The sequence below is a fragment of the Oryzias melastigma genome, linkage group LG13, assembly GCF_002922805.2.
Source record: "Oryzias melastigma strain HK-1 linkage group LG13, ASM292280v2, whole genome shotgun sequence".
NCBI lineage: Eukaryota > Metazoa > Chordata > Actinopteri > Beloniformes > Adrianichthyidae > Oryzias > Oryzias melastigma.
The window spans coordinates 14,696,293-14,723,664 of NC_050524.1; the positions used below are offsets into that span (position 1 = coordinate 14,696,293).

Here is a 27,372-nt window from a genome sequence, read left to right on the forward strand (position 1 = left end):
ACACCAGGATTTAGACTGTTAGCATTAAAGGAGATTCACTACAAGATACAATTTTACAGTTGAAGTTCCAATAAAACATTTAGGTTAAATAAAAAAAGAGCCTTTAATTGCATTTTAGTAAAATATATATATATATATATATATAAATAAAAATTTTGGCCAATCCATAAAATGTCACTGCAGTGAAAGAAATCAGGCAGAGTGGTGTAATCACTTAGTTAATATTCAGTAATTGTAGAGGAGCTTAGAGAGCCATTTATTACTCTTGGAAGTCCTCCAAAGGAACATCTTTTGTGTAAATTAACACGCTGTGAAAAGAGGCTACCATTAAAGTGGAGTTTTTTTTTCTCAACGTTTTATGGTTATGATCTTCAGTGCTGCAGACGTACAGTTCTCCTGGGTGATCCTGCACCAATGTGAATCCAGACGCTCGTCTAACGAGGGTCTATTACAACCCGCACTCCAAGAAGGATCCATTTTTTATGAGGAGCCGGTTTCAGACGATGCATTTGCCTTTGCTGGTTACATGTCCCAAGTCAGCCTCTCCAGAATTTAAAAAAAAAAATGTTGAAAACACCCTTTGAGAGTTGTGGTAGGACCTGATAGGCTGTGTGATGTTCCAATGTCTATGTAGCTTTGAGTCCCACTCCTATCATCTTTTGATCTATTTTCAAAGCGTTCCCAGTGGTCCTTTAATTATGATTATGCAATTTTTAGCCACAATCGTAAAAGCTGTGACGTTTTCTAGGATATAGTTTCTGCAGAGCGGCGGGAGTTCATTAGAAATTCACCTTTGAGTTGTGAGTGGGACCGATGGTGTGGAGTAAGTCCATCCTGTTGTAGAAAAGACTAAAATAATGCATTTTTTGTATATTTGTTTAAACTTTTTGTGACCCCCTCCCTGCTTTTCTGCATCCAGCTGCGGACACATTACAATTCTAAGCCAATTAAATCAGACCCTGCATCTGCAGCAGAGTTCGAACATTGATTACTAATCTACACATGGGACGTCCTAACTAGTCACTTGAGAGAACAAAAAGAGGAAATCAGTATCACTCAGGGCCACTCCATTTCTGTTCCTTAAGACAGACATTGGTTTGTTTCAGCGTGCTGAAGGTAAACTAATTCTAAGTAGGGCTGGGATTATATATTATATAAATTCACTTCTTCCCATTCATTTTCAAGCAATCAAACTCTACCTGACTTAAGTTAATAATTACAATATTTAAAGAAACAAATGTGACAAGTGTGTTTTGTTTTTGTTTGTTTTCTATTTTCTAAAAAATGCATTTCATTATTTCTGTAATGAGTTTGAAATATTTGTGTGTTTTGTTCTGTATTTTTCACAATCTATGCTTCAGACAAACCAAATCAATCAATCAATCAATTCTCTGTATAGCCTAAGTTATTGAATGTGAAACTTTATTAAACATTGTTAATCTTGTTATTTCTTCATTTTGTTGAGCTCAATCTTCTCCTGAGTAAAAGTCCGGGGTGTGACAGCCCCTACTTCCCGTCATCCATCCATAGTAGTTTACAACCCCTCAAAACCCCAACTTAACATAAACAATGTAACAAAATGGTGAGAAATATCAGAACTATCCAGCCGTACAATTCTGAGTCAGATGCCAGCTTAGATAAGGAAAACAAAAACGTGCATGGATCTAGTCGTCTCCAAATGGATGCACCAGAATGGTGAAGAGTAGGGAGTCTTTTCACAACAATTTAAATGTAAAAAATACTCATTTTCTTCATATATGTCCCTCCATTATGAGAGAAATGCTACAAGAACATGTTAAAACACCAAAAACACAATTTTTATTGGTCTTAAAGAACACAATTTCATATCTTAAGACATATGGTTGAAGTAAATTTCATTTTTATCGTTATTATACAATAACTTTCAGTCCATCTCCATGTAATCAGTTCAGGTTTGGTTTGAATCTGTGGATTTTTACTGTCCCACTTCAGCTAACACCCCCTGAGGTTGGCACTGTCTCTCACATCACAGTGTAGATGCTGTGCCTCGCCCTTCTTTAAAGTCCCACTCTAATAGTCTTATTATCTATTGTAAAAGTGCTCCCATTGATGTTTTGATTATGATGATGCCATTATTAACCCGTGTCGTTTTCTATGACATAATTTCTGCAGAGCGGCAGTCATTTAGTTATGATCTGAGCAACAAAACAAGCCCAAACCAGCACACCACCCTCTTTTCTAAAGCATTTGCATGAAAATTGTATTTTTTAGTTTTAGCCAGATATTACACACTGGTATCATCATTTAAATCTGCAGTTATCTGAGAAACAGTCCTCTAAATCCTGAAATATGTTCATATATTTACCGGTCTGAGATGCATTACGCGTTTTTTAAAGAGAACATCTTTCACTTTTCCAAGTAGGTGATGGTTTGAAGACTTACAGTTGTCAGTGGACGAATATGTAGTTTTACAGGTTTTATAGACTTTTTTGTCTGGATTCTTCCCATTTTTTTTATAGTCTTCTAACTATATAAATGTTGTATTTTGGAATTACTTTTTTATATTCTAATAGTATTTTTGCATGTAACATACTCAAATTTTCTTTTTTGTACTCTTTTATGGCTCAAATATCTCATCACAAGGAGAAAATAAATGAGCAATTCTGGGATTAGTCTTAACAAAATAAGAGATTTCAAACTTCATTCAGAAAGTTGAGTCTGTTGAAATAACCTCTTCACTTTAAATGTTATTTTAGAAGAAAATTGATATGTAAAAGTGCTCTTTAAACCTATGAAAGTTATGTGTTCTGGGACATCTCTTCAGCAAATAACTTGTTTCTCAATTAAATTGAAAATTAATATCAAACTTGCCTATTTCTTTATTCAAATCGTTGTGAATCCAGAGCAGATAACAAATGCTGCTTGCACAAGAAAAGTTAAAAAGAGAGGGTGATCTTGTTTTGGGGGACTGTGATGAATCATAGAGCAAACCTCTTAAATCTGTTTGATAAAACCTGATGTCAGGTGTTTGGGGCTTCATGGATCTTATTGCAGTCCTGCTGCTCTGACGCGCCAGGAGCCTAATAAGAAAGCCTTCAGCACGTAAGAATGATGTAAGATTATTCATGATCCTCATCCCTCCAGACCCGGTGCTGCTCCACTCCCACCGCGCAGACAGACAGACAGTGGGCTCGTCCTCACTATGGGGCACCTGTGGTCCGGCAGCAGCGCGTGATCGCTGCACATCTGGACAGAAATCGGGACTTCTTCCAGAGCTTTTTCCTGGATGCATCATGCATCAGCCCGGGCTGATGGGCGGCGGCGGGACAACTCGCACCCTGGTGTCGGCGTGCCTGGTGTGCGCCTGCGAGGCGGCTCGCAGCTGCGGGGAGGTCCAGTGCGGAGACAACCAGCAGTGCTGCGCGTCCAACCGCACCGGAACCGGCACCGGGACCGCCGGCGCGGCGGAGTACTGCTGCAAGCTGCCCATCCACGTGTTCTTTGACAACGTCGGCTGGATCACGCGGAAGCTGTCGGGCATCCTGATCCTGTTGCTGCTCTTCGCCATGGGGTACTTCATCCAGCGGATCATCTGCCCCCGGCCCCGCCGGGACCAGAACCACGAGCACTGCGAGGAGCCCTCCCTCTCCCACGGCCACGCGTCCGCCTCTCAGGACTCCCTGCTGGAGCGCTACCCCGAATACAGCGTCGGGGGGTTCACCTCGCCCAACCTGCCCGCCTACGACGAGGTGAAATACCTGCCCACGTACGAGGAGAGCATGCAGGAGATGCACAGGGACCGCTCGGATGAGAACTTGCTGTCGGAGCCCAGAGGACCGAGGTCCACGGGGCAGAGACGGGACCTGCTGGGACTGCAACAAAGCCCAAGGACACCTCGGAACTCCGTTTGATGGATATGGACTCCTCAATAGAACTCCAAATGGATCAGTGATCAAACTCTCTTTCTGAATGTAAGAATAAAAGAAGAGACTGAGAAAATGTCCTTAACAATGGGGCTCTGCTGGCCTTTTGTATGCAAATGAACCAAAAAGGGATTATTGGAGAAACGCGCTCAGGGCTGCAGCGCGTTTGGCTGTGGCGCAATCGCATTAAGTTTTACTGCAGCATCTCACTTTTAGCGTGAAACATTCCTCCCATCAAACTCCAGCTCTTCTCTTTTCCTTGATGCTCATTTTTCAGCTGGACCTGAAAATTCCCATTTTACAGTTCCATGATTTGCATCCAAGAAAGACCCAATTTCTGCTTGGATACTATAAATATTAGGGGAGTAACGATTAATCGGTAAATCGATTAATTAGATCCAACTATTGATATGTCTGAGGCAAGTTGTTAGGGGTGTGTATCTTTCCCTCTCACACAATACGCGTCTCGATACATAAAGGATTCAACTAACTTTTCCAATTCTTTTACCAAAAACACTAAAATCTAGATTATTCTCATTCATATGGAATTTAAAGCTTTAAATAATAATGCATAGCATTTAACAGAGAAATGTATTCAGGTATTGACTTGGGAGAAGCAAGCTCATGGCTGGACGTCTTTTTGTTTCCATCGCATGTAGATAAAAAACACAAAGATGGTAGAAAAAACAGAAAGAGAAACTGCAGTTTGCCAGAAATTATTTACGTATTGATTGATTTTATAACTTTAACAAACATAATCTTGTTCATATGTGTGGTTTTCTAACAATCCTGTAGTTGTTTAATCAGTTTTTGATAAGTATCTACTTTTTGCATTCCTAACCAATGCTGATACTCCCACTTCCTGATCGATTTTTCAATACATATCTAATATCGTTGACATCCCTACAAGTTGTTGACCGAATCCACTATATTGTTATAAAATTGTTTCAAAATGAAATAAACCGTATCAAGTTCAGTACCCAGGATGTCTTAGGTTGAATTTTTGGCTGAAGATTACCTGTATCGATTTTAGGAATTGGATCGTTCAAAATGAGCCAATATCGACTATGAATCGTATCGACAACCACTAATTATGATATGAATTGATGTCAAATTAATCATTGCACCCCTAAAAAATACAGATAGATAAACTGTTATAGTTACTGAAACACATTCCAGACGTCTCTGTAAAATGTAGAATTGAAAAATTTTCAACATTTAAAAAAAAGGACCAAAAGATGAGAAAATGTGCCTAAAATGTAAAGGAAAATATAGAACTCATGCCTAATGTTTTTGGGCTGCATCTTGTTCAGGAAAATAGTGCCTGATGAGATCCATAATGCCAAGAAAAAAAAGTGGCATTGTAGTGATAGCATGTCAGACGGGATCACAACTGCTGCCCCAAGCAGAACTAATACTTCACAGCTTAGAGGAAGCAGAGGACAAGAGAAACAGCAGGAAACACAGACAGGAGGCAGCTGCTTCTTTGTTCTGGCAGAGTGACCTGAGGATTTAGACTGAGATGACCTAGAAATCTACTCCAGCATTGATCAGAAGAGGTAGCTGCCATTAAACAACGCTTATTTTTAGATGCTGTAATCCAATACCCTACTGGCGCATGAATCATTTACATCAAGCTAAATGGCATTTTACTTTGAACACAATGGGTAAGAGTTGATACTGGAATACTGAAAAAGGTTCACTCCTCATGCAGCGCTGCTTTTGTTTGGTGTAAATTATGTTAATTTTATAACAAAAAAAGGTAAAATGCTAATAAAATCTTTACTTTTAAGCATTGAACATTTTCACCTTATATAGACAAATAATTTTTTTAAAAAGCAAAAAAAAAAAAAATATATCAGATTGTCTTAAAGTACATTTTTGTTAAAAGTTTTATGCGAGAGAAGTCTATACTGTTAGAGACCTTGAGCTGCACTAATGCCCCTGACACTAAGGGCTGGAGTGTGACTCTTGTGGCTTGTGAAACCCAATACTGCCAGACTGTGACGGCAGAACCGATACCGATCACTGATGGCTTTCTCTCCCACAGGGAAACTTGTGGGAGGGTGGAGTTTGCCCTTAAAAGCTTTAAATCCATAGTTAAATCCCACTGATGGTCCATGCGATGTTCAGAGTGAGACTATGGGATGCGCAGAGCAAGAAAAGAAAGCAATTCAACTATAAAGGCAGTGGGTACCTCTGAAGTGGAGCCGGTTATTAAAATAATCGGGCATTTTGTAGTGAAAGCACCAAATTTGGCATGGATGTCCCCTCTTTCAGAAAATACAAGATTTTAAGATAATATATAATATAGTAGTATTCTGTAGGTACCCCTCAAGTTTAAAGGGCCTATATAATGCTATTCTAAATAGGGGTGTGTATTGGTAAGAGTCTGACGATGCGATACATATTACGATATGTGTCTCACAATATGATCCATATCGCGATATATCCTAAGACTGTACTAGAACAATTTTTTTATAAATAAAAACTTAGTAGTACATGTCTCAAACCAACAAAAATAGCAAGACTGACTGAACATTTAACACAAGCTGGTTCTTGCGAGATCTTGTTGTGGTTTTGGTCATGGTGTAGAGTTGTTCAAAGAGGTTCAGTGTGCAGTGCTGCCAACTAGTGGTCAGGGGTTTAGGTGGAAAACAAAAGTAAGTGTGATGAAGAGGCTGAGGCATTTGGATCCATGTGCAAATGGGTATTTTAAAGTCAAGATAAACAGACAAGAAGCAGGCAGAACGAAGACGTCAAACCAGGTCAAAAATAAGAAGTGAGGACAAGCAGGGGTCAAAAACACAGAGAACATGCTTAGAAAATGCTCGGACTGTCAGCGATGCTTAACAAGACTTCGCACTGATTAGAGGTTATAGAGCAGAATATATGCTGGACGAATGATGAATGATTGGAGACAGCTGGTGAAGACTTGCAGCAGGAGGTGGTGCATGCTGGGAGATGTAGTGAGAAGGCAGTAGAAACAGTCAATACTCTGGGGATAGCTCCCTCTCGTGGTAGCTTTGGGTGGTGGATCCCTGACAGTAAGACGCCAAAGGAGGCTCATAATTAATTAATTAATTATTAATCGTCTTGTTCCTATTTCAAATCAATACAAGTATCGCCAAGTAAAATATCGCAATATATCGCTGAATCGATTTTTCCCTACACCCCTATTTCTAAACCTTTCAGAGTAAACTATATTCATTTTATCTGATAATATATTACATTTGGTACACACACATAAAAAACTTTTTTTGAAATAAGAGTTATTTTCATGAGCTTATTTTTCTACCCGGAAGTAAGATGCATCGATCTCTGAGGCTCCGCCTTTAGCTCCTTGTGGGTACCGCCCATTTCATGACGTCATCCTAGAGCCCACGAAATAATGAAGATGAAACTAAAGAAAAATAAAAAATTTAGCTGATCACCGCTAGCTCTGCGGAGAAAGTGTGTGTGTGTTAGTCTGGGTGTGGTGCAGGCAGCACAAACTCTTCCTGGAAAGTGGTGTTCCCTCACGTTCATACGTATGAACGCGAGGACCCAGTCATTCTCTGGAGGGGCTGGTGTTCAGAGAGCAGGTTTTTAGAGGAATACTCAGAGAAAGGAGCAAAATACTTCTTTGGTGTTTTTCTTAAGAAATTAGCATTACAAAACATTTAAAAGCTCAAAAAAGTTGATTTTGCATGATACATACAGTCCCTTGAAAGATATGAATAGCACATATTTTTGAGACTAGGGCAAATAGACATTTAATATTTTGTAACAATTGAGTGTAAGATGCCATCTTTACAAATGGTCGCCATTTGGGATTTTTTTCCTTTTTTGGGGGGTACCTAACAAGCTTTTCTGAAGAAAGGGATCATTAGGTCCATCCATACTAAATTTGGTGCTTGTACCACAAAATGCACCATTTCTATGAAAAGTGTAGAAGTAGAGCGGACGACCTCTGATCGGCAGATCGCAGGTCTGATTCCCGCCTAAGTATTGGGAAAGACACTGAACCCCAGTTTTGCTCCTGATGCCATCAGTGTGTGAATCTGTGTGTGAATGGGTGAATAGGACTGTGACTGTGAAGATATTTGGGCTTTCTAAGAAGGTAGAAAAGCATTATATAAGTACAGTGTATACACCATTTACCAATATCAATCTAACCGGCTCCACTACAGCTATTTTTGCTCACTGAGCAGCAGCTTCTACGTTGAGGCAGATTACAGAGAAACATCCCATCAAGAGATGCTAAAGAAGATTTTTCCTTTTTCTTGTTTTCATTAAATGCAGCTCTTATTAAAACGCCCTCAAACTATATGAAGACAGAGATAGGACGCAAGCCAAACTGCAGATAAGATAAAACACAGGTCAAGTTAAGTACACATAAAGAAAATGGATTTTGGTTTTCCATAATCCAGTTATTCTTCAGCCTGGACAAAAGGACAGAGAAAGGTCATGTCTTGAAATCTAATTCTTCTGAAGACCACATTGAACTTCTTCTCTGAGCTTATTTACATACGTGAGCATCAACAATGGCTGTTTTAATAAAAGAACAGTATTTTTTTTATGTGTGTGCTTTGTGCTGAAGAACATTGTGCACAGTAGTGTAGTTAGCATGTGTCGCCTCACAGTGAGAAGGTATGAATCCCGACTGGATCCTTTCTAGGTGGAGTGTGCGTGTTCTGCCTGTGCATGCTCTCTCGGGCTTCCTCCCACGGTCTTAAAGCTTGTTTCAAAGGTTGATTGATGTATTTTAAATATTCCCTTAAGAGGGTGGCCATGTGATGGACCGACGAACCGTCCAGGATGGATCCCGCCTTCATCCTGAAGCAATGATAGTCTTCAGCGACCCTGTGACCCGAACAAGAAGAATGAACAGAAGATGGATCGACATATACTTTGTAGCTATGGCTTTAACTGGGAGACTCACTGTTGAGTTCAGGGATGACAGGGTTAAAGATGACGAAAAACACGAGTATTTGAGACAACAAACAGAACTTTATTGGTCATAGATAGAAAAGCATCTCATTAGTGAGTAATTTATAAAAAAAAGATAACGTCTAAAAAGAAAGACATCTTTTTCAATATTTTTGAGTGGAAACCTTTACAAATTTACAGTTTGAACTACTGTTCCAGAATGGTCGTTAGCATGAAGTTATCCCTTAAAGACAGGAGAGGCAGGTAGGACAGGCTAAAAGATGGACTGGTCTTCTGCCAACCAGAGGGTGGAGCTGCACTGCATAGGTTTAATGATTCCCCTAAGCGTAGAAGGAAATGTGTTGAAACATTGCAGAAGAACACTAATTTAATTAAAAAGTACATGAATATTCTATATATATATTATATATAACAAACTTAAGCTTGTAAGAAATGAGAACTGAGACTGTTTATATCAAATGTATTTAAAAAAACATTCTTCATATATAACTACTGTAAAGCATCAGGTTCATCCACTTGTTCCAGCCTCCCATTCACAGGTATGTCTGATGTGCTTTCATGACTGAGAAATTTCTGGAAACCATGGAGTACACAGAAGCAGGTAGAAGTTACAAAAACATCCATGAGGGAACCAGCATGTGAGTTTAAAGCAGTCTGTGGCAGACAAATTGGACACAGACATATTTGCAGTGATTTCTGTTTTTGCCCAGTTATTATGCGTAAATTGATTTTGGACAGTTGCACAGTAGAAATGGAACAAGTGAGAAAAAAGTATAAAGCAGCAAACCACAGAGCGTTAGGATGCAGCAAATGTCATTAGGCTTCACACTTGAAGGAAGTGACTTATGCAGCCAGCTCGTAACATTTTTGGAAAAGAGAAACTGATATGGAAGCTCGTATTCTTACCAATCTTTTATGATAATATAATTGTCGTATAAAACTTTTTAAGAATGGGTGTACATCTGAAAACATCTTTGTAGAAGCAGTTTGTTGTCGCTGATAAGTCTTGAAGTGTCACTTCAATGTGTTTCAGGGCACAGGGGGTCACAAGGGTTCACGCAGGGTAAAGCCAGTCAACAGTCACATGGTCGGTATATTTTGTCGGCTTATTTGGTCTTGTGAAGTTGTAGTTTATGGTGGACATGGTGCTACAGGTAAATATTTCATATAACTCTGACGGATGTAATTGTAAAACTAAAATCTGAACGTCAACGGTATGAAGCCCCGCTGCTCCTCACAGAGACGTTTGCAGCCTTTTCCCTCTCTTTAGACAGCTCCATGTCTATCTTTGCCCGGATATTCTCCCAGTCCACATCAACCTGGTGGAAAGACAAAAAATATAAAGTTGATATCATTTCATATAAATTTTGATTAAGTTTGTAGCTAACACATCCCCAAAACATCACTGCTAGTGTGGTTGTAAATAGGGCTTATTGACTCCTCTCCATGTTTAGTTGTGACCAAAAAGTTCAGTCTTGGTCTAATCCAGGGGTCACCGACCTTTTTGAAACTGCGGGCTACTTCAGGGGTACTGAGTCATACGAAGGGCTAGTAGTTTAAAATAAATTTGCTTTGTTTGCCTTTAGTTATACATTATTAATAATGAATAATGATACTCCTCTGTGTAAAGAAGACATGGATTTCTCATCATAATTATCAACAATGACAACAAGCTAGGAAACAGATATCAACCTTTAGAACGATATTCATCTCAGTAATTATTACATTTTCAGATATCATTTACATTTCATGGAAAAAATGTCCCATTTTCACTATGTTGTACCATGTTTATCAATTATGTAATGTTAAAGAAAAATCCACTTACACATTTTGAACTAATGAGCAAATCTGCAACATTTTTTAACAAAATTAATGATCTTTGAACCGGAGGAGGTCAGAGGTCAACTAAATTTATCTGAAGTCCATGAATCATGAATGTGTTTTTAAGATGTTTTAATTGTTAAATCCATATAAATGCAAGTGTGATTAAAAAATAGCAACAGAATAAAATTTAATTTTAGATGCAGCTCACAAGTGAGTTGTGCTATTTTTAGAAGAGACCTGCGGGCAACTTGTGTTGACCCGCAGGCACCAGGTTGGTGAATCCTGGTCTAATCACTCCAAATGATATTGGTCCAGAAGTTTGGAGGCTTGTCTCTGAGCTGTTTGGTGTATTGTAGGTGAGCTATTTTGTGGCATTGGTGCAAAAAAGGTTTTCTTCAGCCGACTCAACCACATAACCCATTTTTTTTCAGGTGCCTCCTTAGTGTACATCTTGAAACATCCACACCACATTTTTTCTGGATCACAGCTGAAGTTATCATGGTTTGGTTTCAACAGAACCTCTTACTTTCCACTTCTTGACCAAAGTTTGAACACTACTAAGTGACATTCTCAGTTCCTTGGATGTCTTCTTCTGTCCTTTTCCTGTTTTTTACAGTGCAGTTACCTTTTCCCGTAGATATTTTGACAACTCTTTAGCTTTCCTCATGATCCAGGATCCAGAAATGTCAGTGCAGCATTGGATGAAGAAGGGCCCGTTTGGAGCCCAAAGACTTTAAGACCTTTTACTCAAACCCACTGATTACAGGCAAACGAGATGGTTACCTTTATCTAAACTTTTGAAGTTTGGAAAGTTTCTGTTGCATTTATGATTTTAAAAAGGGTATACATTTTTTTGACAATAAATGGCCTCACCCAACCACTAACTATGAGTGGGAAAAAAGTTTTTGTGTTACCGTTCATGACAGAGAAATCATAGTTTCTTCCAGGATAAGTACATGTATGAGCACAACTGTTAAAGCAGGTAAACTGATCCTAAAAAGAGCAAACTGAGTGCATACATTAGCCACAGTAGAAACACAAGTACCAATAACTTCAAAGTAGTTTCCAATAAGTACACAGTTATTTGTGAGTCACTAAATCCAGTTTAAGGTTTTGGAGAACTGAGAGGACTTGAAAAAGCTAAAACTATCTGTTTCTGTCTGCAAATCTGCCCAGCTGTTGTGGGGCTCAAACAGAAATAAACGTTCAAAGAAAAATGAAAGTAGAAAGTGTTGATAATGAAGAATGACAGCGCAGTGTATGAGAAATGAGACATTTGTTGCAGATTTTTTGATAACCCTGTAAAAAACACAGGGTGGTTTGGTCAAATAACATAGAAGGAAGCAGAATCTCACCCACATAAATTGGGGTGTATTTTAAGGTGCTTATGGCCTTTTAAAGTCTGAACTCCTCCTCTTACTCAACAGCAAACAAGAGAAATGGGCTTTGTTCAAACTCCAGGCAAATCAGATTGTTTTTCAGCTGGGATCTTTTGGCTAGACGGTTGTCTGTGTTATTCACAAATGGTTGCTGTAGTAACAAGTAACAATGTATGCTTCAGTAACTACATAAGCTGCGTTTCGAATGCTGAATGTTTTTTTCTGGGGGATGGGGTATGGGCTCTTTTCCTGCAGCTTTTCCAAGTTCACTGCAGGAGCTGAAGCAGAATCTGGGTTGACAGACTAACTTAAAGGAGTTCCTATTCTTAATGAAACCTGTTAATGTAGCCTAGTGGAGCTTTAAACCTCAGTGCAAAGGTAAAAGGATGAACAGTTCTTGAAATTCATTGGTAAAAGTCCTTTGGCTGTTCAGTTTGGTGTGGAGAAAACATTATTTTCTGTTTCTATTGATACTTGTTGTAAAAACAACCAAGGATATAAGGAATATCATCCAATTGTTTTTGTCATCTCTTGGTTATCTTATTAGGCTTCTTTATTCATGGAAATGTTGGTTTTATTATTTTTTCTGTGGGTCTCTGGGCCTTTAAAAAATACGTTTCCCTCTAGACTTCAATAAAAACAGAAAAAATAACCCCAAGAGAATCATTTGTTACTTGAATTTTACTGAGAAACATCTCTAAAATGAATTTGCTTTTTCTATTTTCTCATTTAAAAAATGATTAACTCTACTAACTTATATCGTGTTATGGGTCAGTTTTGACTATTTTCTTCAAGAACATTCAAAAATACATATATATTTTTATCAGCAATAAAATCCTAATTCAAACACAATGGAACACAAACAGCCAACAAATCAAACCAATAGGAATCACTTACATCTTCCAAAAGTATTACAAAGTTAAATCAGAGAAAAGTATTTGCGTGTCTGGACATTGTTGAGTTTGTTAGTTTTTCTTTTTTTGCAACTATACTGGACAAATAATCTAATTATTACTTTATAAAGATATTTCATATAACCAGGTCAAAACCAACCTTAACACCAAAAACAACATCATTTCAGAGCATTCCAGTTTATTTTTGAATTTAGTTGAAATCAAGGTTCCTGACAAAGTCAAAAAGAATGATGAAATAAATTAATTTTAAATAAATATTCTATGCAATTAGAAACTGAAACGGGTGGGTGCCGACCCTTACACAAGATTAAGGTTAAAGTCTGAAAGCTCAAACCTTTGCAGGAAAATAAGTCCAGTATTCTAGAATGAAAACAAAGATCTGATTGCGATCAAAGATTTATGTAAATTTGGAACTCTAAACGCATTCTGCACAGGAGACACGGCCCAGAGGAGATTAATGAACAGTGCTCTGCAGCCAATCAGGATGCAGTTCACTATTAAAAAAAGTAAAAAATAAACTAATAAATAAAAGCATGCACTGAAAAACATTTAGAAAAACAGGGAGAACCTGAAGTGACAGAACACACACGAAAAATACTTTTTTTTTTAAATGTAGTCCATGTTTCCTCTTAGTTGAATTCAGCTGGTCTGCATGGTTTGAAATAACAGCAAACTCATTACGCAGCTGACGCAGTCATTGCCGTTTTGGCCAACACACATGGCAGCAAAAGCACAAGCCAAGTTTAGGCTTACAGCTCCAACCTGTTCTGACCTAAACTAAACCCCAGTTCACGTGTGGCTGCAGTGGGTTGCTGCTTTCTATTGTTGGGTAGTTGTGTAAACACGTTTCCTCAAAGTGTCACAGGTATTTATTTTGTGTGGTGTCCACTGATTGATGCATTGTTTTTGCACTTGTATGAGCTTCACTTTAATCTGCTAAATTAGCAATTTTTTTTGCCAAAACAGATCAAATCCTACCAAAACGTACCCCTTCAGAGTAATGCAGGAACCTCTTATTGGTCTCCTTTTTGCCAGACTTCTGTAGGAACTTCTCTCTGTAGGCCAGCACAGTGTCCACATGGGTTTTGTGTTTGACTGCCAGCTCCAGCGCCCTGGACGGGAAAGGACATTTGGACAAAGTCTGTTTTTTAACCTCAACTTTCTCAAACTAACCTTTAAAAACCTCCTAAACATTCACAAGATCCAGATGTGTCTTTCACAAACCAGCCATTTCACATGCAACACACAAACAGAACCATACCTCTCCCAGTTGAAAAGGTCAATGTTCACTCGTATGGCTTGGTAGATGAGACCAGCTTGCAGCAGAGCTGACTCAGCTTCCTGGGCCTGACCACTGAACAGCAGCATGTGGGCCAAAGCCGACTCCTTAGAAGGCTGCTCTTTGATAGTCTTGATGTACTCCACTCTTGGTAACTGAAAATATGCGGAGGGGAAAGTGTGAGGAAAACACAAACTATTTTAATGACAGAATTCAGGCACAAAAATCAAAATAAGTGTCATTAACAAAATGTATTATCAAAGGACTTTTGAACAGTTTAAAACAATGTTTAATAAGTTACAAGTTATATGAAAACAGCTTTTCATTTTCAAACACTGGTATTAAAACTTTCTAAATTAATTAACATTTAATAAAATAAGTCTAAAGTGAAATGATTCAAAGGAGCCAAATTATTTATGAAATATTAGTTATTTTTTGTGAGTCTTTTCCTACCTGGAAGTAGAACAACTCAATTCCCTCAATTCCTAAAGCTCCGCCTACCGCTGCGTATGGAATTTTCATGGTATGGCCCCTTTAAGACTTTTAGTTGGCAGTGATTTCTAATATTTATTTTAGGATAATTTTAATGTTCACTGATTTAGTTGTGTGTTGCCTTAAGATTTGACACATTCAAACTGATGTTGCTGCTTAAACCATGTCTAATTGGCCCCCATAATAAATAACTGCTCCCCCTAGTGACCCCGGTTGCTGCCTGCTCTTTGATAGATGAAAAGATCATCTTTAATTTGATCAAACAATTTGAAATTATATTTTATTTCTGATATTCTAAAGAAAAATGAGATTTAAGAAAAAAATAAGAAACAAGAAATATCCCAAAGGGAGTGAAAAGACAAAAAAATCTTATAAATTCTCACACCAAATCATAGTTTGAGTTCTTTTGACTGTAAAAATAAGTTGTTTGTGTGATTAACGTAGCTTAGTTTTGCACTTTTTTTGAAGTATTGAAAGTATATTAAATGTTGATTTATAATTACTCCCCCAAACGTCTATGCAATAGGAAAAAAGTGATCAAATTAGTGCACAAAATAAAGTGTGGAGATATTTGTATTGAAAAGTGAGATGCTTGTGGACAGTTTAGCTTGCAGATTTTTTTACATTTTTCTTATAGAAAAATGTTGCAACTCCCCCAAAATAAAAATAAAAAATACAATAGAATCATTAAAAAGAACACTTGCGCTATTATCTTATATCCAGGTGCTTACAAGACCTGACCTCCGTCTATAGGGGGCAGTAGGTGCAAAATGAACGATGTTCAATAGAAGAACAAGTGATGTCATAAATGAGTCTTTGAGCGTCATGCCTTAAATGAGCTAAATAAAAATACAAAGAAAAACATTTTGAGCAGCTTTGATTCTGTTTTCGGTCTCTCTGCTGCTAGAATCAGCTCTTTGCTTACATTAAAACAGATTTTGATATACATAAATAGACAACAGCAAAATTGCGTAGTTTTGAATAGTGATGTACATTTTAAAATATATTTACTTTTAAAGAATTGTTCATTTTTATTCAAACTTGTTTTTATGAATTTGTTGAAAGATCTAAAATAAATGGAACTCTGTTGAAAATTGTTTGAAGTTAGCGCCAGAGAGAACTAAGGTTTAAGCAGTTCTCTTACCTCTCCAATGGCACCATAGGCCATCTCCGCTGTGGTCAGTTCCCTGTTTGCCATGGCCATACTAGCAAGACACGCCCATAAAGACTGGTCCTAAAGATACAGGGAGCAGAAAGATGAATAGAAATATAAAATAGCAAAAAATACCCAGAAACATGTACGGTATTTATGTCTCTTAGTGGGTTCTTGGGACAGAATTAAAGTTGCTGCCAACAAAATCACAAATCCTTTAAAGTTAACTCACTGAATCTTCATTTTAAAATATGTTATTGTGTAAAGTATTTGTGTGCAGTTTTGGATGCTAGCTTCCAGATCTGGTCCAGTGATTCATTTTCATCCTCTGTGTCCTGGACATCCTTTCCCAGGATTCCTCTGTTGCATTTGAGTGTAATGTTTATGAAAAACTCACTTTGCACTTCATTTCGGCTCACAGTCACACCATGAAACGTCTCTCTGTTTGGTGTGTTTGGACACTACAATAACATAAAAATGTACGTTCTGTTTTCAGCAAAGCATGTTCGAGGCAGTCAAGTACATTTTCAGAACAAGAGTATGGTATTTGGGTAAAGTTTAAACTTTGTGCAAAATTCAGAAATGTGTTTAATTGGCATAAACTGGATGTAATTCTCTTTTTATAGAAATATAAGCTCATTTATTAAGTCATTGTCCTTTTAATTCAACATGTGCTGCATCCTTTCTTCACACAAATCTAAATTCTCTCTTAGATCAGTGATTTTTTATTTGTGTTGTCATATTCCAATCAAATATTATTTTGGTTGTAAAAAAGGACCATATAGATGAAAAACGTGTGTATAAATGTGAACATGTGAGCCACAGTTTAATTTTTGTGTTTTGATTTTACTTCAAAACTGGTCAACAGCTTTTCAATGGACTGGCCAGCCGCCCAGGATGTGCCCCGTATTCTGAATGAAATTGGTAAACGAATGAATGAACTGGTCAAATGTGAGTTCTTCCGATGACAAACAGCTCTAATCAGAACCTGCTACAGCAAACAGGAAACAGCAATGACAAACTCTGCCTAAGGTCATAAATTAGATACAACTTTAACCACAAAACACGGTTTTAAACGGAAGAAAATAAATAAATGCTGTTTGCAGTACCATTATCTCTGCTAGACAACATGCTTCCTCAGCCGCTTGTTATGTTTGTGGCTGTTGCTTAAAACTGTTCCATGCATCAATTCCTATATGCTGGGAAGTAGCAATCAACAACAAGCGTGATTCTGGGAAAAGCCACAGTGTCACCAAGCTCTTACCAGAAGTTGAGGGAGGAGGGGCCAAAAAAATTACTCAGTGTGAAAAGAACTTCAGCTAAAAAAAGTAACTTTTCATGTTTTTGTTTATTGTGTTTTTGAAAAGTTGTCAATTTATTCCGAATGGAAGTACGATCTCTTTCTATGCAAAGAGAGTTGACCTTCAGTATGACCATAAGTTTAGAAGGTCATACATCAAGGTCACACAGTAAGGTCTAGGGGGGGCTTAATCCGGTAAACGCTGTCACGAGGCTAATTATGGGCTAATTAAAGCATGCTGCTGTGGTTCAATAAACCTGTCGACTACCTTCTCAGGGCTCGGTTAGCCTCTTTCACATACACGACATCCAAGCAGATGTGTGAGAGGCACAAATGCAAGACTCAATGAAATCCTACCACTTGGTTCTTTAAAACAGGAGAAATGGAATCACTAATGGGATACTCACTTTGACTAATCGGCATAAACACAGAGCGTCCTCCCAGCGTGCAGAGCTGCAGTATTCATGTAGAAGCACAGTGTATGGTGGCACACTGCTGTAAACCAGAGAGCCGTCTCCTTGGCGGAGTGTCACTTTGGTCCCAAAAAAGTTGAGGATGTGGGGCACGCTGTTGAAGTCACTGCACAGAGACACACAGAATATTTACACACATGTGGAGGTTCAAACGTGAAAGAAAAACAACAGTAGTGTGTCACAGAAACACATCAATAAGATTTTTTTTTCTCAAATTATTAAAAATTTGGAAAAACAAAAATTAAATTTGTTTAAAATCAAAAACTCCATCTAGCTTCACTGGATTTTTGCAGGACAGAGCAGTCATCCTAGGATGTCCATGATTATTTAAATCCTTAAAAATACTAATAATAAAACGAAATAATAATTATAACTAATAGATAATAACTAAATAATAATAAAATAACATTATCTAACAAACTGAAAATATTCATGCAATATGATATGTTAAATATGTTGAACCATTAAAAAAAATCTAGCGTTTAAAATGATAAAGGTACAATATTTGTAAAACTGGCTGATTAAACAATATTCCATATGTCAAAGACAGCGTGATCCAATTAATAAAAAAAGATGGAAATTGATTAATCGATGTGAATCAATCTAAACTCAATATATCAATAATCCATCCATAAAAGTAGAGATCGATCTAACGCATAAAGCTAAAGCCAGCTAGCTTGATGCTTACGTATAATGGGATTTCCCATAGGATGGCTAACGTTCAGTTGACCTAAACATACATTGCTGGCTAAATTAATATCTTTATATTCTCACAGGCATGAACTTTCTTGGCTCTTTTAAGGATTTTTTTTTAAGTTTGTGGTCTTGCTCATACTTTCTTCTTCTTCTGGAATAAAGTGGAATGCTATAGCAACATCGCCACCTAGTGGCCAAACTGAAACGTCTTCCAGGAGAGCCAGAACAATTGTTGGAGCTTCTTCAATTGAGAATCCATGTAACACTGTATGGCTTTATCAATCTTCTTATAATTTCACCAATAAATCGTATGCCTTTATTTTCAAAGAACGATTTGAGCAATGACTCCAGATTCTTGAAAATCCAGTAGAAACATGATCAAACACAATAAAAAACAAGTCATTCGAGGCAGTAATAGATCACCCTGACACACAGTGGAATAAAAGGCAACACAAAACTGAAAGAAGGTCCTTGGCATGTCCTTCACCACGTTGAGAAGTTAGAAGAGCGTTTGGATAAGAAGGATTTAGGCTGTGCAGAGGAATAAAGCTGATCATATCAAACATTGACCCTCAAGGTTTTTTAAAATTGAACAGCGTCTTTTTATCATCCTTCCTGTATTTTCTTTAATATGTGTATATCTTGCAATTAACTTCTGTATCTCATACAGATCTCTGGCAGCATGGAAGAAAAACTGGCTGGTGACTTTTGCATTGTACTTTCATTAAAAACTTAAAGGCGGAGATGTCTGGCTCAGAAAGAACGTAAAAATGTATGAACGTTTTGTGATTTAGCACACAAACAGTGATTATTACCATAATTTATTTAGTTTTAGAACATGAATAATAGTTCAACTTTAATAAGTTAAAATATGTTTCTCCAAAAACATTCGTTTTTAAAGCAATAACTGACAACCTCATTAGCTCCTTCTAGTTAATAATTGGTGCTTTTCAAAACAAAAGAGGTCAGCCTTAAAAATCCAGCAAAGCTTCTAACTTTAAAACACTTCAACAATGGTTAAATTGTCAAGTTGTAAAATAATTAATATACATAATTATTAGTTATTTTCATTTGGAAGCAAAGAATAAAAAGTTTAAACCAATGAGTTATATATAGGCTAGAGTCGCTATGCTAACACACATGTAACTCCTATTTCAGACAGACCAAAAAAAGAGCTCCCCCAAACATCTCATTTCCCTCGCTCCCGCACAGCTACACCCAATTAGTCCAAACCCCCAACAACAGGTTGAGTGACAGAAACGAGCACCAACCAGCACCTCAGCCTGGTGCATTCACTGAACCCCGGAACTTAGAACAGCAGCCCAACTGGGTCCGCTACAGTATGTATTCATAGAAAAGTTTGAAATGTTGCTCATCTATTGCACTTAATATTAAGACCTGGGTTTTAATTTTGTGTGATAATCAGGGTTTTTTTTCTTTCATTTTACTGTATCTGCTAAGCCGTGTCTCATGTTTACAGATCATTCTAATATGGTGTCATATTTTACGTATGGACTATGGTAACAGGCTAGCGTGTCATCTCTAGCAATATACCTCATTGGTTTAAACATTGATATAATTACTAGCCTTCAAAACTATGATGTAAGTAAGAAGGAATCATCGGTTAACAATAAAACAGTTACACCCCACCCACTCACTATATGACATTCTATTTAATAAAGGTTTACCTGCTGTCCCGTATGTGCAGTGTTTTGGGTAGCAGCTCCTTATCAGTAAAGACGACACTTGGATAACACCACACAGTGAGCTTATTGTCTTGGATTCCACAAAGGATGTTTGCAGAATCATTCCATGCTATATTGTCCACCATAGTGCCTAGAAAACAGAAAGAAAAAATCGTGCAACTTTTCAAATAATCAAATGTTAAGACATCTGTATTTAAAAACTGAGAGTGGTGTACAGATTTTTCCAGGTGGAATCCTCTCCCCCTCCTCCCGTCTCACCAGTTTTGCAGATTTTGGGTTCTCGCCCGAAATGACGCACAGAGGCCAAGTACAGGTCACGGTTTTTGTCTATCAGTGCAATTTTCCTGTCAGTGGCTGGGCCACACTGATCCAGAGCTATTTCCACCACCTCCAGCTGCACATAAAAAAATGACACACAAAAGTAACAAGGTAAGAAAGAAGCAAACACTAAAATGATGGGGTGGGGACAAACAATCAGGAAAAGAAAGAAAGGGAGAAACCATTGGAGCTGAAAACCTGCCAAGTTTGGCGATATGTGTTAGTGAACCTGTGTGAGCGTTTGGCTTGTGTTAGCTGGCTTTAGTACAATATCTTGAAGCTTTTGAGTCTTGGCAGACAGACATTGCTGACAAACAGCAACTGCTGCTACCTCCACATCTTTTCCCCTCTGCTATAATTCCCTGTCATTTCCCTCTTTCTACTGGTTCTATTCTGAAAACCTTTTTTACACTCTTCTAAATTTTCAACTGTTAACTTCCTACAGACATGATTTCCTCTTCCCATTAACTTTGAAAAACATTTTTAACTTTGGGGTTTTGTTGCCCCATTACTAAAATAAAGTGTATATAACCAAAAACAAAAACACTTTTCGCCCTTTTGAAATATTTTTGTATTTTTAGAAATACTTGAGAGGTCATTTTTTGTACACTGACTTTACGATACATTTTTGTACATTTAATTTAGCAAACTTTTCATGGATTTACATAAAAATAATATTACATTCATAATAATTACAGTACTTTGCTTGAGAGGAAAACATAAAAAAAACTTAAATCCAAATACACATGAAAAAGTGTAACCTAATAAAAAATCCCAAAAGCATAAAAAATGGTAACAAAAAGGGGGTGATCAGTGCGTTTCCCCAGGTGGAGGTAACAAAAAAACTTCCAGCACTAGTTTCACAACAACAGCTAAATTAAATTAGCTGTGTCACTTTGTAATATTATCAAACGTCTAATATTTTCCATTACGACGGAAAATGCAGCTGTTTGGGTTTCTGTATCATAACCGCAGTAATAATGGTCCTGCAAGGGGATTTAGGTTCACATCAGTTAATGAGCCGCTGACAGAGAAAAAGCTTTGAGGCCTTCCACTTCAGGGTGTTGAAACTCTGGAGAGAACAGGAGAGATTTTATCCAGTGCAATGTGCACAGGACCACACAGCCCAATAAGGGTTGTGTAATCAGAAAAAATGCAGAAAATTTGCGTTAGCAAATGGTCAACAAACAACATGCTGCAAAAGTAATAAAGACGTTTGTTTTTGATGTATGCTTTACAAATTATAATGAAATTCACATGTAATTGCTGCTTAAACATGTTGGTAAAATGTATTTGTATTTGGACTGTCGTATAAAAACATCTGTTTGCTGTTTGTTTACAATCTGCAAAATAAAAAGCAGCTTATGTAATGACATGTATGGAGAGAAGATGGATCAGAGTACAGACGCTTTGGAAGTTATTTGATAGAATAGAATAGAATAGAATAGAATAGAATAGAACAGAGAACTAAATATAATAGAACAGAGTAGAATAGAATACAATAGAACAGAATGCAATAGAACAGAACATAGTAGAATAGAACAGAACAGAACAAAATACAATAGAATAGAACAGAACAGAATAGAACAGAAAAAAATAGAACAGGACAGAATATAATAGAACCCAATAGAACAGAAGGGAACAAAATACAATAGAAGACAACAAAAGAGAACAGAACAAAGCAGAACAGAACAAAATACAATAGAATAGAATAGAACAGAGTAGAACAGAATAGAATAAAAGAAAACAAATAACAGAATACAATAGAACAGAAAAGAATAAAATACAATAGAACAGAACATAATAGAACAAAACAGAAACAAAACTAGAACACTAAAGAGTAGACAAGAGCAGCATAAAATAGAAAAAAATACAATAGAAAAGAGCAGAACAGAATAGAAAAGAATACAACAGAATACAACAGAACAAAGTAGAGTAGAATAGAATAGTATTGATCCCACAAATGTGAAAGTACCCCTTATTATAGCTCTATTAAAACAGCAGATAAATAATAAATACCACTAAAAATATCCTTAAATGTGTGATTTGACAGATGGAAAAAAAATAGCTAAATGTTACTTTTTTTCAATTACTTTTGTTTTAGGTCAAATTTGAAAAAGGATCATGCCTTTTTACAGTAAATGTTTGAATGAAAGAATCAATAGTCTTAATTACATAAAATTGACTCATATATGTGACTGGAACTGTGAAAGCAAACCAATGCAACCAGATTTGAAATGTTTGTAACCCTCGTGCTATCCTCGGCATGTTTACATTAAAAGTGGGGTCATCTGGACCCCATAAATGACAGCTGTGCAACATTTTAAAATGTATAGCTAAATGATTATCAAAACCTCCAGATTAAAAAAGTAGAAGAAGTTGTGCAACAGTTTGGAAAGCCTTCTTAATTTTAAGACAGGTAAGCCATAAAGAGGAAATAACGACTACCAGCCTTGTGAGTTAAGGGATTCCCATCTCCAACAGCTTTTCCACTCGAGACGTCAAAGAATAAGATGACTGGTAAGGGAAAAAAAGAACAACTACATGACAAATCTTCAATCTTGAGTGTCATTAATGGTGGAAAATGTTTTTGTGCACCTCACCTTTTTCGTCTCTGTTGTCTCGAATGGCGATGGTGTCATCACAAAGGGAGAGGACTTGAGCATTGAGAATGTCAGCTCTCATATCCAGGAACTTGGGCGAGGAGAGCAGGCGACCCTCGTAGGAGAATATATATAGGCCAGCTCCATCCACAAGTAAGAAATGTCTGAAAAGTGGAGAAAACACAACATGACGGGGGGGTAAAGCAGACTAACAAGGGAGTTGAAACAGCATTTAAAAAATCTAAAGAAGATAAAACCTATTAACTGACATATGCAGGTGCTTAAAGTATTACATCAACACACTTTAACTTAGTAAGTGAGATGCATCAAAGAGAGCTGTTATAACAAAAGATCAATTTAGTTCTAATCTGAGTACCAGGAATGGCACTGGAGTATTGCACAAGAGCTACTCCATATTAATCTAATTTCCCCCAGTGGTTTCACTTTCAGCCTTCTTGTATGACAGGGCTAAGCCAGAGCACGCCCCGTATGGGGGGAGTGGTGTGTGTAGTCGATGCTGGCGGAGAGTAATGAAGCATTAGAGAGACTGACAGATGACCCAACAGCCTGCTTTGTCTCCTGTTGCACTGCTGCTTGAAGGACTCACTTCTCTGCTTGCAGGATGAGGCTGACTGTTCCCTCCTTCAGGTCAAAGATGAGAGGAGTATTCCAGTTTCTTGAGCTAGTTCAAATAAACAGTCAAATTACACAGTTGAAAGTCTGCTAATGAAAAGGACATTTAGAAGCTGACACGTTGCAGATGGAGAACAGGCAGAGGTGAGAATTCTTAAAGATGCAGATCGAAAGACTTAAAGCAGTGAAATCATTACAGCCTCAAGTAAACACTGATGAAAACAGAGACACATTCTTGTGTGAAGACTGAGATTTTTTGGTGTTTAGTCTTGCAGTCAAAAGTGAAATTATTAAGCTAATAAGAACTGCGCTTATGTGAGTTTTAGAAAACATTTTTTAAAGCAGCTTTTTTAGCTTCAAGAATGAAACCCATCAGAAAACAGAACTACCAGAAGAACCAGCTGCAGTTTATGGGGATCCTGGTAAGCAGCATGTTTACCGCACATGAAAAAGTCAGTCCTAATTCATTTAAAAAAAACCTAAAAGTTCTCTGACCCTACAGCCTGCCACCTGCATCACAATAAAACTCCTGGGTAGACGCTCAAAATCCTGCTTTAATTAATGTTTATGACTGGAAAAGTGTCTAACTTTATTTTTGATAGGTGCTACCTATCGCATGTTTTGATCCCCATTTTTGTAGAGAAGTTAGGCAGACTTTTGATTACTCGAGCTGCTTTAGTGATAAACCTGTCTGGATATTTGATTTCTTTAGCTCAGCTATGGTCACTACCTCCTCTCCTCCCCTACTTGATTGAAGCCTAAAACCACTGTGTCTTATGTTACTATCCCCTGTAGTCCTAGACCACAGGTGTCAAAGTTTTCTATCTAACCTGCTATTGTAGCTTCCTATTGGCAAAACACACCTGAGGGCTAGGTGTGTGGAAAACAAGCGGGATGTTGGCCCTCTAGGCCAAGAATCCTCCTCTGCCCTAGACCACTTGTCTTGTGGAAGTTAACATTGATATAAACTGGTCTAACTTTTCCAGCTTTATTTTTGAGGTTATATACATTTGTGTTTTTACAGTTGTATTGGGATTCATTTCTTATTAATGTTGTTAATTTATTTGATGATTTACCTTGACACTGAATTCTAGAGAAGCCTTAATGAACACTCTTCTCTTATGAAAGACCCAGTACAATATCAACTGGGTTTTTGGTGTTTTGACATCCTCTTATGGTGTGTTTTTTGAGGATGGACGACATATATTGCATTTTGGAGTGTTTATTTTTGAGAATCAGGATTTAAAAAAAAGCCACTTGAATAGTCCAGCAAAATTGTTTTGAATTAGAAAAAAGCAAACACGTGTTTAAGTTATTAAAGACCCACTCCAGTGAAAATCCTTTTTGTTGCAATGGTAATGTTAGGTTGGGGGTGTAAGGGTATGTAAGCTAGTGGGAGAGAATGTAAACAGAGAGCTCTCAGCAATGGGGAGAGAGGATGGGGTTGCTCCTCACCAGTGGTCCCACCCACACAATTTCTAACGAACTGCTGGCGCACTGCAGAAACTATGGTCTAAAAAAAAGACACTTAAAAAAATGTGGCTAAAATAGCACAATCTTAAATAAAAGACTACTTGAAACACTTACAATAGATCAAAAGATGATCAGAGTGGGTCAGTGGTCTCAGATCAGTTTGAGAAAGCAACAACTAAAACACGTTTAAAAAAAAACAAACTAATTGTGTCTCTTTTCTTCACCTTTTATTAAAATACCCCATGATCTTCTTAGGCTTTACATGTGAGCTTATTACACACCATTTATTTAGTTCTATAAGTTTTTTCAAAAATTCTGTCACTAAATTTTGTTTACAAATTTAGTTTTCCAAAATGAATAAGTAATAAAAAATGTAAAAATGATCGGTAATAGTGTGACTGAGAAAAGCAGTAGACTGACCTGTAAACGTAGCACTGCAGAGAAGTAGCGACCACCAAATGAGCAAACGCAAGTGAGGCTTTTATGACGGGATCCCTGAACTCTAATATATCAACTGCATCATTCATCACGTTTGTCACCTTGGAAAAGAGAACAAAAAAATGAAAGCAAAAGTTGGAAGAAAAATTAAAAGAACAAAGAATTTAACAACAACACTATATTGTATTAACAATAAAGTAATTTTATTCAAGCATTTTGTAATAATTGCTAAACGGTGGTCAGAAAAAGCAAATTTTTCTTCTTTTTCTGGCACTTTTGCTTTTAATAACTTCGATAAAAACTTCCTTCTAATTCACTGAGAATGAATGAAAAGGCTTTTTCCAGCACCGAGTGAAAGGTGGGGCTATTTTTACAGCTTTACAAATCTTCCTCCTCTGCTCCCTCCAGCAGTCCAATTTTACATGCAACACAACCAGGAATACGAAAAAAAACATTGGACCGCAAGGTGGTAAATTTAGCTGGCTGATTCACAAACCACTGGCAGATGTCCTCTTTTTAAACAGACTTTAAGCAGGAAAAGGGGGAGGAGGGAGACAGAAAACCGCCTGCGAGGCTGAAAATAAATGGCTGATGAACCAACTTTGTTTGGTTTACACAAACTACTGTAGGTAGAGAAGTCTGCAGCGCATAAATAGACATGTACACGCGTGCAACTCTGGTCAATGTGTGTGGATCTGAAAGTATACAAGTGAACGTGTATGTCCGTGTTAACTGCATTTAAACGCTACCTTGTGGTTTGTGTGAGTTTAAACAGTAGAGAATGATGGAGGAAGGGAAACAGCTAAACAGACTGAGCATTGTCATTGCAGGGCTTGAATACCACTACATTGACAGAAACCTGCTAAAATACAGGGCTGGAAGCTTCTTAGCTCCTCACCTGTTTCAATGGCTCAGGTATGCAAACATAATTACATTAACTCCGGTAATTAAACTGATTAATCGCTGACGAGTTTATTCTTGAAAATTCAGTAGGAGAGACGCCACAAAAAATGTGCTTTCACAAACTTTATTTTTGTTTAAATGTTATCTTAAGGAAAATTTTCAATTTTGCAAACATTTTAGTTTTATTAATACAATTCGACTGAATAAATATGCAGTTTTAGAAAAGAAAACTTCCTTCTTTGCACACTTGACTTTTGATTTTTTACCTGCATGCTTCTCCTTTTGGTCAGAGTGATGACAAAGTTCTTCCACTCCCAGCACTGCTCCACCACATGGGCAAAGATGACATGTCCGTTTCCGCAGGCCCCTGCCAGTTGAGTGCTGTCTGCAGACCAGGCTAAGCTGAACAAACTGCCCGTGTGAGGCTTCTCCACTGCGTACGACCACTGGGTAGATGGGCGAGAGAAAGGTGGGAAAACCTTGAAATTATTATGTTATCAGTCAACTAATCAAAAGTTTCCGCAAGGAGGAAACTTAGGATGCAATTAGGAAAATAAGTCCTAAAAAGTAGAAGTTTCCAAACCGATTGGAGTAAAAATTTGTGTATGCATCTAGTATGAGTTCAGCAAGAGACAAACAACTGTAAGGAGTGCATTAGTGACATAGTAACCACACACTATGTGGAAATCATGAGGAAAAAGGGGAACTTCTTTTTTTAATATCTGCCCAAAACAGAAACAGTGCTATTTTAAAAACCGACATTGCCCAAGAAAAGCTTACAAAGCAACAAAAAAAAAAAATAGACGCAAAAATACTAAAATTAAGGTCGGTCAAATTGCTGAAATCCAGTAAAGAAATCTGCACTTCTTAAAAAAACAACCTTTCTCATTTGTGATTGCTGTCCAGATTTTCATATTTTATTCACTTTTTCTTAAGATTTGCTCACTCTGAACA

General features: G+C 37.4%; 2 protein-coding genes across 2 annotated transcripts in view; one reads left to right on the plus strand and one right to left on the minus strand.

Annotated features, from left to right (window-relative positions):
- The first annotated feature begins 3,104 nt into the window (after window positions 1–3,104).
- Window positions 3,105–4,881, plus strand: LOC112149593 (uncharacterized membrane protein C3orf80). Its single transcript, XM_024277395.2, has one exon. It carries the CDS (start codon window positions 3,105–3,107, stop codon window positions 3,888–3,890), a length of 786 nt encoding a protein of 261 aa, XP_024133163.1. The 3' UTR covers window positions 3,891–4,881.
- A 3,993-nt stretch (window positions 4,882–8,874) lies between these two features.
- The window catches only part of ift80 (intraflagellar transport 80 homolog (Chlamydomonas)), a 46,874-nt gene continuing 28,376 nt past the window's right edge, over window positions 8,875–27,372 (minus strand). Inside the window, exons 9-20 of the mRNA XM_024277356.2 lie at window positions 26,685–26,864; window positions 25,498–25,616; window positions 23,579–23,653; window positions 22,972–23,135; window positions 22,821–22,885; window positions 20,309–20,444; window positions 20,033–20,180; window positions 17,583–17,754; window positions 15,867–15,956; window positions 14,213–14,385; window positions 13,940–14,063; window positions 8,875–10,153 (exon numbers count right to left, since the gene is read on the minus strand). Coding sequence (XP_024133124.1) covers window positions 10,043–10,153; window positions 13,940–14,063; window positions 14,213–14,385; window positions 15,867–15,956; window positions 17,583–17,754; window positions 20,033–20,180; window positions 20,309–20,444; window positions 22,821–22,885; window positions 22,972–23,135; window positions 23,579–23,653; window positions 25,498–25,616; window positions 26,685–26,864 — 1,557 coding nt within the window. The 3' untranslated portion in view covers window positions 8,875–10,042. The remainder of the gene's footprint in view (window positions 10,154–13,939; window positions 14,064–14,212; window positions 14,386–15,866; window positions 15,957–17,582; window positions 17,755–20,032; window positions 20,181–20,308; window positions 20,445–22,820; window positions 22,886–22,971; window positions 23,136–23,578; window positions 23,654–25,497; window positions 25,617–26,684; window positions 26,865–27,372) is intronic.

What these genes read in the sequence shown, in the direction of transcription:
- LOC112149593 (XM_024277395.2), top strand. Translation starts at nt 3,105, where the DNA reads ATGATCCTCATCCCTCCAGACCCGGTGCTGCTCCACTCCCACCGCGCA.